Source organism: Echinops telfairi, unplaced genomic scaffold (assembly GCF_000313985.2).
Source record: "Echinops telfairi isolate 266 unplaced genomic scaffold, ASM31398v2 ScPeMD7_2291;HRSCAF=2852, whole genome shotgun sequence".
In the NCBI taxonomy this organism is placed as follows: domain Eukaryota; kingdom Metazoa; phylum Chordata; class Mammalia; order Afrosoricida; family Tenrecidae; genus Echinops; species Echinops telfairi.
The window spans coordinates 35,319,794-35,332,099 of record NW_022106189.1 but is presented as its reverse complement, the minus strand read 5'-3'; the positions used below and the strand labels follow the sequence as shown (position 1 = coordinate 35,332,099).

At 45.3% G+C, this 12,306-nt stretch overlaps 1 protein-coding gene and 1 non-coding gene across 5 annotated transcripts in view; both read right to left on the bottom strand.

Moving 5' to 3' along the window:
* ZNF19 (zinc finger protein 19) overlaps positions 1-12,306 on the bottom strand; it is a 76,679-nt gene that overhangs the window by 4,054 nt on the left and 60,319 nt on the right. For 3 of the 4 annotated variants that reach the window (XM_045293801.1, XM_045293802.1, XM_045293800.1), the window contains 4 exons: positions 5,620-5,674; positions 3,554-3,618; positions 1,152-1,278; positions 461-574 (listed from right to left, as the gene is read on the bottom strand). In XM_045293801.1, the coding sequence (XP_045149736.1) occupies positions 461-574; positions 1,152-1,278; positions 3,554-3,589 (277 nt within the window). In that variant the 5' untranslated portion in view covers positions 3,590-3,618; positions 5,620-5,674. Of the gene's footprint in view, positions 1-460; positions 575-1,151; positions 1,279-3,553; positions 3,619-5,619; positions 5,675-6,786; positions 7,011-12,306 lie in introns of those variants that run through there. The other variant, XM_045293803.1, reaches the window with a different exon arrangement.
* LOC115870808 lies at positions 10,788-10,985 on the bottom strand. Its single transcript, XR_004046934.1, has one exon. It is a non-coding gene; the product is annotated as a small nucleolar RNA SNORA74 (small nucleolar RNA).

The following is a 12,306-nucleotide window of genomic DNA, read 5'->3' as shown; positions in this document are numbered from 1 at the left end:
CCAAAACATCAAGATTTCCTTTATCTCTACAGCTGAGTGTGTATATAACACGTATTTATCCATTTCTCTGTTGATGGGTATTTTAGTTAATTTCCCCTCTTAGCGTTTGTGGAAAGTGCTGTGATGAAACCTGGTGTACGGATTTCTCTCCAGCGCTTCTTAAACAAAGCTTGGCACAATCCACATTCAAAACCTGCTCCTGGATAAATCCATCCAGTCCAAGGAATGAGGAACACTGCAATAATATTGAAACTCAGAAAAAGCAACAGATCGCAACGAATTATATATAAATGTATTCAGTGGTAGTGTGAGAGGAATTAACAATTGTGGGAAAGGTCTCAAATTTTACTTATTAACAGAAATCATGTATTCCGTTTAAATTCTGCCCCACATCAATCCTTTTCAACTGCACTGCGCTGTAAAACTCTGTGGTTGCCGGATCTACACCTGCCGTGCTTACCTTTGCAGCCGGCTTTGGTCTTCTCTAAAGGTGGGTCATCCTGTGCCTTCTTGTCCCAAGGCAAAGCCCCTCCCTCCAGGAGGGAGATCAGAGACGGTTTGGGAACTGAGTATCCTGGAAGGGGAAATGGAATCTTTCAGCCTTGTGTTCTCCGTGTCAGAAGAAGGAAACCCACAATCTCAGGAAGAACAAGACCTGGATAAAAGGGCTCCAGACGGGTGACGGAGATCAAAGGGAAAAAGCAGCTGTGATCTCCTCCTTACCACCCACATAAGAGTGGGCAAGTTCGTGACCATCGCCAGACCACACCCTTACCTACACAAAAGGTGGGCAACCACTGACGGAGACCTTGGCTTTGGCAGCGAAATTGCCCAGAGCTCCTCAGAAGACGGACATGCTCTTACCAGAGAACAGCAATTCCCTACACACTGGGATCAACCTGACCCTAGATCTCTTCCTACCCAGCAACCTCTGAGGCCGGGCATTTAGCCTCAGCCCTGGAGCCACCACTCAGTGGAGGATAACAGAGTTAGAGACAACCCCGTCCCCTCCCCATCACCCACCAGTCTGTAAGGAGGAAGGAAGGAAGGAAGGAAGGAAGGAAGGAAGGAAGGAAGGAAGGAAGGAAGGAAGGAAGGGAGGAAGGGAAGCAGAAGGTGTAGACCCAAGTCCCAGAAAGAAAGCATCTTACCCAGGGAGGTCAAGTTCCCATAATTCTCCAGCATCACATTTCTGTAGAGAGCCCTCTGTGTGGGAGAAAGGCTGGCCCATTCCGTCTGCGTGAAGTACACAGCCACGTCCTCAAAGGCCACCACCTCCTAAAACAAGAGGTTCCTGCTGCCCCAGGGCCAATCCTCTGGTTCAAGGCCAGAGCACGGGGCCTGAAGGAGAGGTCTAACAAGGGATGGGTAACGTGGAAAGCGAAAGGGAAGTGGGCCACAAAAAGAGTATTTCTATAACCCCAAATCTGGAACTTTTCTCTCGATCCCTTAAGAGCTCCCATTCGGACACAACAAGATTTACTGTTATAGAGGATGACATTATGAAAATCCTGGGAAGCCTCTCATGAACTCACCTGCCTAGAGCACATTCCCTGGTTTTCTAAATGCATTTTCAGTCTTTCATTGTCTCACCCACAGGTGAACAGTTAGCGTCGATCTGCCCAGACAGCCACTCACAGATGGCATCTCAGGACCTACTTGTCTCCACCTCGTGCCCGCCTATCCCAACACAGTTAAAAGCAGGGTTAACCCAGGTGAGTCGGCTCCACCAAACCCAAACTAATGTTTGAATCCGGAGGTATACGCTGCCTCTGCTGAAGAACACCAGCAGAGGGCGCTCAGTGCCACCGGGGCAGTCCACGGGGCTCTCTGATGAGTCTTCCAAGGTATAGGACTCCCTAAATCAAATTGCTGCTGGGGTGTGGGGGTGTGGAGGGGGAGGATGTGGTGTGTGGGTGAGGTGTGGTGTGTGTGTGTAAAGATTCCATAGCAAGCATTCGTCAATTAATTTAATTTTCATTGTATAATTCAAGACACTGGTTATATCATGTTACATAATATTTTTCTTAATAGCCAACCCTTCCCCTCGCTGCTGGTTGTAACACTACTACTCATAATGCTCCAGTATGTGCTTTGGAGCCTCTATTCATGGTCCCTCCTCCTAGCGTGCAGTGAATAGCCTCCCATCTCTCAACTCATTTCATTCTTATGGATTGCATGAACCCCAGCACCACCTTAGCTCCCCCACACTAGCTCCCCTAATCCATATAAACAGATTTGCATAGTGCTAACTCCGCCCCCCATCTTAGTTAATAGCATCAAAATCCCAGGAAGGAAAGACAACCATGAATGGGGGTGATAATTAAGATAGGTCAAGGGGAGGAGCGAGTGGGCAGTCACTATGCACCGTGATGATTCTCTGGGCAAGTTAACAATAAAGAACATGGGCAATGAATGTACAAATGTGCTTTACCCAATTGATGTATGTATGTATTGTGATAAGAGTTGTATGAGCCCCTAATAAAATGATTAAAAAAAAACAAAACAATAAAGAACATTCAACAGGGACTCAGCAATGTAAGATACGAGGGATCAAGACTGCCATCTGCTGGTAGCAGTAACCTGGTCGGGAGCCACAAGGAAGACAATCTACTGGGGAGATGGGCTGAGTCAGGAGAAAACAGATGTGGGGAATTGGGACTTGGATGTGATTCATGGATCCCAAGGTACTGAATCAAAATTCCCTGGAAGAAGGACATGGTAAAGCAACACTGGGCAGCTCATCAATCTCATAACATAAAATACATCTCAAGAAATTAATTTGCCCATTCTGGTGGCACTGTGGGTTAAGTATTGAGCTGTTAACCACAAGGTCGGCAGTTCAAATCCACCAGCTGCTCCACAAGAGAAAGATGAAGCTGTCTGCTCCTGTAAAGATTTACTGTTTTGAAAATCCTATACAGGGTCTCTGAGTTGGAACCAACTGTTGGGCAGTGGGTTTGGTCCCAAAAATGTGAGATGATTATGTTCACTTTATCAATGAAGTTAGTTAAGGTGCAGAGATGGGCCCAATGCCCCAAGGCTACCTGAAGGGATCCTGAACTTCAGCTGTCCTGCTTCCTGGTGCAGATTTGACATCCCATTGCAGTGCTCCTTAGCCAATAGGGATACTCCAACTTTTTCTTCTCTTTTGCCAGTTGTCCCTCTGCTCCCACTTCCTCAATCCCCTAGAACCTTGTGAAAGGTCACCAAAACCTGGATACCCCACATCACCACCCTGAGGTCCTCAGTCACACATATCCCTCTGCTGGAGAAGCTCCTGGACCTAAGGCCCCGGGCTCCACAGAGATCCTGAGTGAAGGCAGCTGCACCAGAGCTTCCCAGCACATTCGTTCCAGCTGTCTCCACCCACCATTCCATGGGCCCTGGGGGCTCTGGCTGCTCAGCCCCTCCCATTCAACTCTCTTTCTCCAGCATGCCGGCAGTGGAGAGGATGCACAGGGGCCTTGCTACTGAGTTGGCTCGAAGACTGCCTAGAATCACCCCAGTCATCCCTCATCTTCAATTCAGACCTGAGGGATCCACAGCTCACCTGGTGCCAGGCTTTCAGGGGCAGGACTGCCCTCATCTGGGCTCCCTCTCAGGAAAGGGCAGAGGCTGGGGGAAGAAGCAAAGAGAACCCAGAGTGAGTCTCGTCCAGATAAAAGCTTTCCTTTCAACCTGCAAACCTGCCCACAGCGGCAGCAGCTGCTGCGGCAGCAGGCGTTCACTAAATGTCCACTGGGAGAACATGGTCTAAGCATTTCCACTTTTAATCCAAACCATTCCATGAGGTGTGTGATCCTGAGGTCACAGAGATACTGAAAGGATAGGTAACTTGCCCAGGCTGCCAGAGCCTGTACTCACAAACATCCAGTAACATATCTTTCCTAGGAAAAGAATATGATGGGGTGGGAGGGGCAGCGGAGTAGACAAAGCAAAACATGCAAAAGACACGGCACAACTTTCACAAAATGCAGGAGGAAATCCAGACTTTTATTGTTCAAAAGAAAGTTTTACTAAGAAAAATAAGAGGCTAAGAAAATAATTCTCATATTTTGGATGAAAAATGTGTATCTTCTCATTTCATTCTCATAACCCTCTGCATTTTTCCCTTTTCCCAAATGGGGAAACAGGTTAAGAGAATAACTGTTTCGCTCAACTGGTGGATAAATGAGCTTGCCTCTCAGACCAGATTAACCAGATTCCCCAAACCGGGCTTTTAGTAACTCTACTATATTGCTTTTAATCATAATCCCAGTAAGCTGCTTCTAGAACTTAGGAAAGTGATTGTAAGGAGCCCTGGTGGCACAGAGGCAAAGCACTTGGCTGTCAAATGAAAAACAGGTGATTCAAGGTTACCAGGAGTGTTCTAGGATAAAGATGTGGCAGTCTGCTTCCGTACAATTTACACTTTTGGAAATCCTATGGGATAGTTCTACCCTGCTTTAGAGGGTGGCTAGGCATGGAAATCAACTTGATGGCAATGGGTTAATTTCCTTTTTGGCTTTTTAAGCGAATCTAAGGAGTCCTTCCGAGAAATTTGGAAGATAGCCATCTGCCCAACCAACTAGAAGAAATCCATATTCATGCCCATCCCAAAGAAAGGTGATCCAATAGAATGCAGAAATGATCACGCAATATCATTACGATGGACACAAGAAAAATTAGGCTGGACATAATTTTAAAAATGGTCGCAGCTGTACATTGGCAGGAAAATGCCAAAAATTCAAGCCAGATTCAGAGGTGGACATGTAACAAGAAATATCTGGTGATATCAGATGGATCTTGACTGAAAGTAGCAAATTTGAGAAAAATGTTTACATGTGCCTTTGACTACACAAAGGCATTCAAATGGGTGGATTATAACAAATTGTGGACAAATACTGTGAAACATGGGCATTCTGGAATGCTTCCTGTGCTCATGTAGAACCTGTACATAGACTGAGACAGACTGAGGGGAGACTTCAATTTTTAAAGTCAGAAAAGGTGTGCGTTCGTGCCGTATCCTTTCACCATGTTGTTCAATTAAGATGCTGGACAAGTAATCTGAGAAGCTGGGCAGTACAAATTCAGCATCATGATAGGAAAACTCATTAACCCCTGTGATATGCAGATGCCACAACTTTGCCTGCTGCAACAGAGAGAACTGGAAGCACTTGCTGCAGATCAGAGACTACAGCTTTCAGTACAGAGCACACCTACCTCAGCACAGAGAAAAGAAAACTAACTGAAGCCATAAGCAACATCATTAAAAATGGAGAAAAGATTGAAGTTGGAGCCACAGTCAACTGCCCAAGGAAGTAGCAGTCGTAAAATCAAATGGTCTGTTGCCCTGGGCAACTCTGCTCCAAAAGTTCCCTGTGAAGGGTCAAAAAGCAAGATGTCACTTTGATGGCTAAGGTGCCGGTGACCTAAGCCAGGGTGATTCCCAATCACCTACTATGTCTGCAGAAGGGGGGCAAGGAATGAGGAAAAACAAAAGAATAATTGCTGCCTTTGAATTATGGTGTTGGCAAATATTGAAATGGTCTGTCAGAAAAATGAGCAAACCCATCTTGGACGTGCGGCCAGGATACCCCTCTCAAGAAAGGACAGCGAGGCTTCCATCTCACTTACTTTGGACACATTCTCAGGACGCACAGCACGCTTGGCGGAGGATCATCAAAGAGAACTACAATGAAATAGATTAATCTTTCTTGGACATGAATCTTTTTTTTTTTTTTCTATCACCCATTCTAGGACCCAATCATACCCAGAAATGGATTAGCAAAAGCCCCTTAGAGGCCTCAGCATGATTAAAGTGAGTTATTACTTTGACCAAATTACACGGAGCAGATTTTGTAGACGTGTGAAAGTCACTTTCTACCAAACTCAGTATCCTCCCTAATCAGACTACCTGGATTATGCACTTTCCCACGTCACCACTCTCTTTTCTTAGTGCAGCTACCCCGGTCTTCTTGCTGGTTCGCTACTAATCCAATGATGAACCTGTTGCCTGCAATCTTAAAATCTTTGAGACTGACTGTTCCGTCTGCCTGTAATACTCTCTGCTGACTTGACCTATCTTCCCCCAGCTAATGCCAACTCATCCTTCAGCTCTCAGCCCTTTGTAACATTCATCGCCAACACTGTATTCCTTTTCCTGTATTCCACTTGGCCCAGTTTTAGATTATACACTCATTTGTGCTTTCAGTCATCGACATTACATAGGTACATGTTTCATGCTAGGACACGTAGGAGACAATGTAGACAGAGTAGACACACACAAAATGGACCACCCTTTCTTCAGAGAGCCTGAAACCAAATAAGTGATTGGCCTATAAAATAAACGACAAACAAGAACGTGCATGAAGAACGTGTTCCTTTATTCAACAGGACACCAACGATGAGGAGGCAAGAAAGGTTAACTGGATGGACGGACGTGCAGATGGAAAGACAGATGGATGGACAGGTGGACGTGCAGATGGACTGAAATGTGGCAGGTGGGGTGGAAATGGCAAACATGCTGACGCTTGGTGGGGACTCTAAGCAAACGCACAGAATCATCTGCATATGCATTGATGAGCGAGTATAAAATTTGCTGTGTAATCTTTCACCTAAAACCCATTAAAAAATAATAAATAAAAATAATAATAATAAATGAATTGCCAAAAAGGCTGTTGCGAGGCTAAATACGTTGGGAGAGGAATATCGCGGGGCCTTGGGCACGCTAAAGACTTGGTCTCGCCCTGAAAGCAATCGGCGACTGCTGTCGGGTTACAAAGGGTGGAGGAAGTTGCCTACTTTAATTAATGCGTGGCTCGCCCTCGTCACATCTCATTCCAAGTGCACCCTAGGGCCGCATCTAGCCCACAGCCCCTCCAGCAGCGTTGCTCACCCTCCTCCGGGAGGGGCTGTGGGGCCCTGCTGGGTGCCAAGGGCTTCTCCATCCACCTACGAGCTCATGGTCACGGCCTTGGCTTTCTTTCCCCAGCGGCCCCGCGGGCCGGGAGGGAGGCACGTGGGTCCGCGGGGCTGGCTCGCCGGGCGAGGTTCTCCCTGGTGCCCGGACTCGCCAGGGCACCCGGAAGGAAGTCGACAGTCTTCTTGCGGGGAGAAGGGCGCGCTCCCAGCAAAGACTCGCGATCGACGGACGCCACACTCACCTTAGGAAAAGCGAAAACTGAAGCGTGACCGGAAGTGCGTCACCACGCGGGCGCCGCCGCGAGAGCCTAGCACACGTCCTCTCTAGGATGCCAGAGCGCTCCTCTCAGTGGTACGCCAGCCTTCCTCCCTGGCGCTCTGCGCCTGGGATCCTTCATTCCGTGATCTCTAAGCGAAACTTAGCGCACGTCCTTCAAGCCTGAGTTAACTCGGAACCACGGTAGTATCAGCAATTCCTGTGGCTTTGTCAATAGAAATGAGGGAGGTTTTCTTTTTTTTTTTTTAATCATTTTATTAGGGTCTCATACAATTTTTTTTAATCGTTTTATTAGGGGCTCATACAACTCTTATCACAATCCATACACACATCAATTGTGTAAAGCACGTTTGTGCATTTGTTGCCCTCATCATTCTCAAAACATTTGCTCGCCACTTAAGCCATCAGCTCCACATTTTTCCCCTCCCTCCACGCTCCCCCCTCCCTCATGAACCCTTGATAATTTATAAATTATTATTTTGTCATATCTTGCCCTGCCCGACGTCTCCCTTCACCCACTCTTCTGTTGTCCGTCCCCAGGGAGGAGGTCACATGTAGATCCCTGCAATCGGTTCCCCCTTTCCAACCCACCCTCCCTCCACCCTCCCAGTATCGCCACTCACACCACTGGTCCTGAAGGGATCATCCGCCCTGGATTCCCTTTGTTTCCGGTTCCTATCTGTACCAGTGTACATCCTCTGGTCTAGCCAGATTTGTAAGACAGAATTCGGATCATGATAGTGGGGAGCGGAGGAAGCATTTAGGAACTAGATGAAAGTTGTATGTTTCATCGTTGCTACATCACACCCTGACTGGCTCCTCTCCTCCCTTCTGTAAGGGGATGTCCAGTGGCCTACAAATGGGCTTTGGGTCTCCACTCCGCAGCCACCTGTCATGCACAATGACATCACATTGCAGTTGGTCCATATACCTCAAAATAAAGGTATCCAAATTACCACCCTTATTGTTAGATATACTTTTAGATATTATTTTATCTCATCTTGTTGGTAAAGCACATCTATTTCTGTCATAAATTAATTTTTTTAAACAACTGGTTTCCTTTGTACTAGATGTGTTTTATTTTGTGCATTTAAGATGTATTCCGAGAAGAGATGTACAGGTATCAGGCCAAAGAAATTACTGTAGGGAGAAAACACCACCAGTTGTCCCGTGAGCAGTAAAATGCAGTCATGTTAAGAAAGACCAGGACTGACAAAAGGGCCATTAAAGAACTATTGAGGGTGTAATAAATTATCTAATACAATAAATTTGGAAGAGGCGCAATCTATCACAGCCATAAAGTATAAATGACCTGAGGGGTGATGGTGCCATTAACTGGCATCAATAATTCAGGAAGAGGAGCTGGTTTCAAGGAACATTAAGAATTTGGTTTTAGGGACTGTATACATATACCGTAGTTTTACAGATGTACATAGATATGTATGTACTACAAGGAGTCCTCCTGGGGGCACTGTTAAGTAAGCGTTAGACTGCTAACTGCAAGCTCAGTGGGTCAAAAACCCACCAGCCGCTCCCAAAGGAGAAAGATGAGGCTATCTGCACCCATTAAGATTTACAGCCCGGAGAGGGTCTTGGTCTCTTTAGGGGACCTTTAAAACAACAGGCCAGGGAGTTGTCATGCTGGCACAGTGGTTAAAGCACTTCACTGCCAGCTGGAAGGTCATCCGTTTGAATTTCTCAGGCTCTCGGCAGGAGGAAGCTGTGACAAGCTGCTCCCATAAATACGTCACTTCTGAAAACCGTAGAGGAAGTTCTACTCCATCCTGTAGGGTGGCTATAAATTCAAATCCACTCGGCTGCGCTCCGTTTGTTATTTAAAAACAACAACAGTCCGATCAAAACCACGGCTTTGGAGAGGGTCGGCTGGGTCAGTTAAATCCTAAGCAGAGAGATCAACTCGGGCCCTGATGGTGACATTTTTGAAGGATTCTAAAGAGGTCATCTTGACAAATTTTCTCGAAAGACCCAAGCCATTCACAGGGGGCTTACTGGGAAGATGCTTTAAGGAAACTTTCAAGCTGCACTGGTGAGAAAAAGGCCAGAAAAAGTTGAGCCAAGGAATTTCTTTTCAAGGCATACAAATTTCTTCATGAATCCTTTCAAAAAGACCCAAATTGGAAACCCCACTAATTGACCAGACTCTTCTCTAACCACACCTGTTGTCAAGGAAAGGAAATGAACTTTGGACTTTAAGCTGAAACACCCTAGGGTGAGAAGAGAGCTGCTATCCCAAGGTCATGGACGTTGAAGTCATTGGACTTTAATTCAAATCTCTATTGCTTTGAAGTTCTCAATAATGGCTAACTTGAGACTACCGTCTATTTGCTATTTTCATGTTTCCTTGGCTTTCCGTAATATGCCTTACTTCTGCAAACAACAGTTTTGCCGTAATGCCTTGTATTTCACTGTCCTGTTTTTTTCTTAAGCTGTGACCTGTCACTTTAGATTGGAATCTGTACATGTGAGCATTCCATGTATTTTGGCCTAAAAGGCTTTTCTAGTATTTTAAATTCTGTCATTGGCTAGATTCATGACATTTTTCTTAAAAATACCAAATGTCCCATGAAGGCTATTAATATTATTTCTAAAGCTAGAAATGCTGCCTCTGAAGTGGCAATCTATATCTATATATATATAAAGTGGACATGTGAGTGGATTTTTGAGCTCAAAGTTAATCTGAGGAAATTAGTTCTTGTAGTGTGGCCCTGCTCAATATGAACCCTCATAAAAAGATCATTGAAGTTACTGAAGCAGGAGTGGTGAAGAAATCAGATGGTGACTGGCTATCAACAAGAATGGCATCTGGTGTCTTAAAAGGCTTCTCTTAGCAAGCAGCCATCTAAGTGAAGTATCAGCTAAGTCTACATAGAAGAAGCACACCAGTCCGTGTGATGAAAAGATTATTAATAATATAATTCATAATTAGAAGGAAAAATTTGATGGCAACTTCAATTCTGAGCATGCATTTACAGAACACTATGATAAGTAAAAGCCCAAAGTCCATTTGTAGAGTCAGGCACATCATGCCAAAAGTCAGTAACAATATTTTCATCTGTAACCGATCTCATGGGGATGAGATAATTCATATAAGCGGTGGGAAAGGAGCGAGTGATCTTTAGTGAACCCCACAGGCCTGGTACTTTCATCCCATTTGATGTTGTAGTTCCCAGCAGCTGCAGAAACCTGCCATCTCCCTCCCTACAAGGTCCCCCAATTGGCTGAGTTAGGGTTGTAACATTGCCAACGCAAGCATTTGAGATAAAGAATCAGCTTTGAGGCACTGGCACACACAAGACTATAGATTATACCCATGGGTGTAAACTTTTTTTTTTTAGGAGAGAGAAACTGAGTTTCTTTCTACTTGAACCCATTTAAATACCAGAGGCTTGATGAAGCTTTATCTGGTGCCACAAGAGTTGTCAAGGGATGCGGGGTCCTGATGGAAGCAGGTTTCTTACCCAGGTCAAGCCGCCTAATATGGAAGAGGAAAGAGAAAAATGCCCGGCCATCCCCGAGATGGGGCTCTTACTTATCATGTAATAAAGACAGTAATAATAAGGACATGTTAATAAAGGCAGTAAGTAAGGTTTGCATCCAGACTAGGACCAACTCCACAGGAGGGGGCACTCCACTCTCAAAGGTGCAAAATGCTGCCCAGAGGTTATGCGACCACAACACTAAACAGTGCGTGGAGCCAGACCTCACTGGGCAGCGCTTGCTCTTCCAACAGTGTAACATTGTCCCAGGCATTGTGTTAGCCTGACAACCGTTCTTGCCTGGATTCACAATCAAAACTCATGGAGACAGCAGTCAAGAGATCAAAGGACGCATTGCATTGGGCCAATATGCTGCACAAGACCTTTTTTAATTTAATTTTTTAATTAATCATTTTATGGGGGGACTCTTTCAAATCTTGTAACAATCCACCATTCAACAGTATTAAGCACATTTGTACATAGGTTGCCATCAAAATTTCCAAAACAACTTATTTCTACTTGAGCCCTTGGTATCAACTCCTCTTTGTCCCCCTTCCCTCCCACGCCCTCCCACCCTTGTGAATCCTCGATCAATTATATATACTATTGTTGTTTCGTGTCTTACACGAATAACAGAACGGTGAGTGAAGGGAGACACAAGACCTCTTTAAATTGTTGAGAAGTAAGTATGTTACTTTGAGGACCAAGGTGCATCTGACCCAAGCTATGATATTTACAGTGGTCTCATATGCATGTGAAAGTTGGACATTGAATAAGGAAGCCCAAAGAAGAATTGATACATTTGAGTTATGGTGTTGGTGTAGAATATTGAAAATACCATAGACTGCCAAAAGAACAAACAAATATGTCTTCGAAGAAGTAGAGCCAGAATGCTTCTTAGAAGCAAGGACGAGGAGTCTGTCTCACCTACTGTGGACATGTTATCAGGAGAGATCTAGATCTGGGCATCCTTAGCGAAAGAAATCATGTTGGGATAGTAGAGGGGTAGCAGAAAAGAGGAAGACCCTGTTCAAGACGGATCGACCCAGCGGCTACAACCATGGGCTCCAATATAAGAGCAATTCTGAGAGGGACACAGGGCTGGGTGGTTTTTGTTCTGCTGTGCAAAGGGTCTGTCAGAATCAGCTCGAAGGCACTGAACAACAGCGGTAAAGTAAGCGCAGCAATACCACCGACTAGTGGCAAATTCTAGAAAACACACTACTGTATCCCATTCTCCCCGTGGAGTTACCTCCCACGGGCGCCCTTTGCCTTTTCACAACGGAAAGCTCAGAGGTGTCGCTTCTAGTGTCCTCTTTCTCACCAGCGTTCCCACAATCCCTCTGTATACGTCCTGTACGTGGGTGTACACTTATTATTTTAGAATTCGCTGCTCTTACTTTTTATTTTAGAAACTACAGTGGAGAGGGTAGTATGATGAATTCCCTGTACACATCGCCAGCTTCGGCTAGGCAGCCTTTCCTGTTCTGACGCCACACACACTCCTGTTGTTGCTGTTTTCACACGTGTTGCTGGAGTATTTAAAACTAAATCCCAGAGATCACATCATTTCTTCTGAAAATACTTCTACATGGACCTCTAAAAGGCAAAAACTTTAAAGAAAAC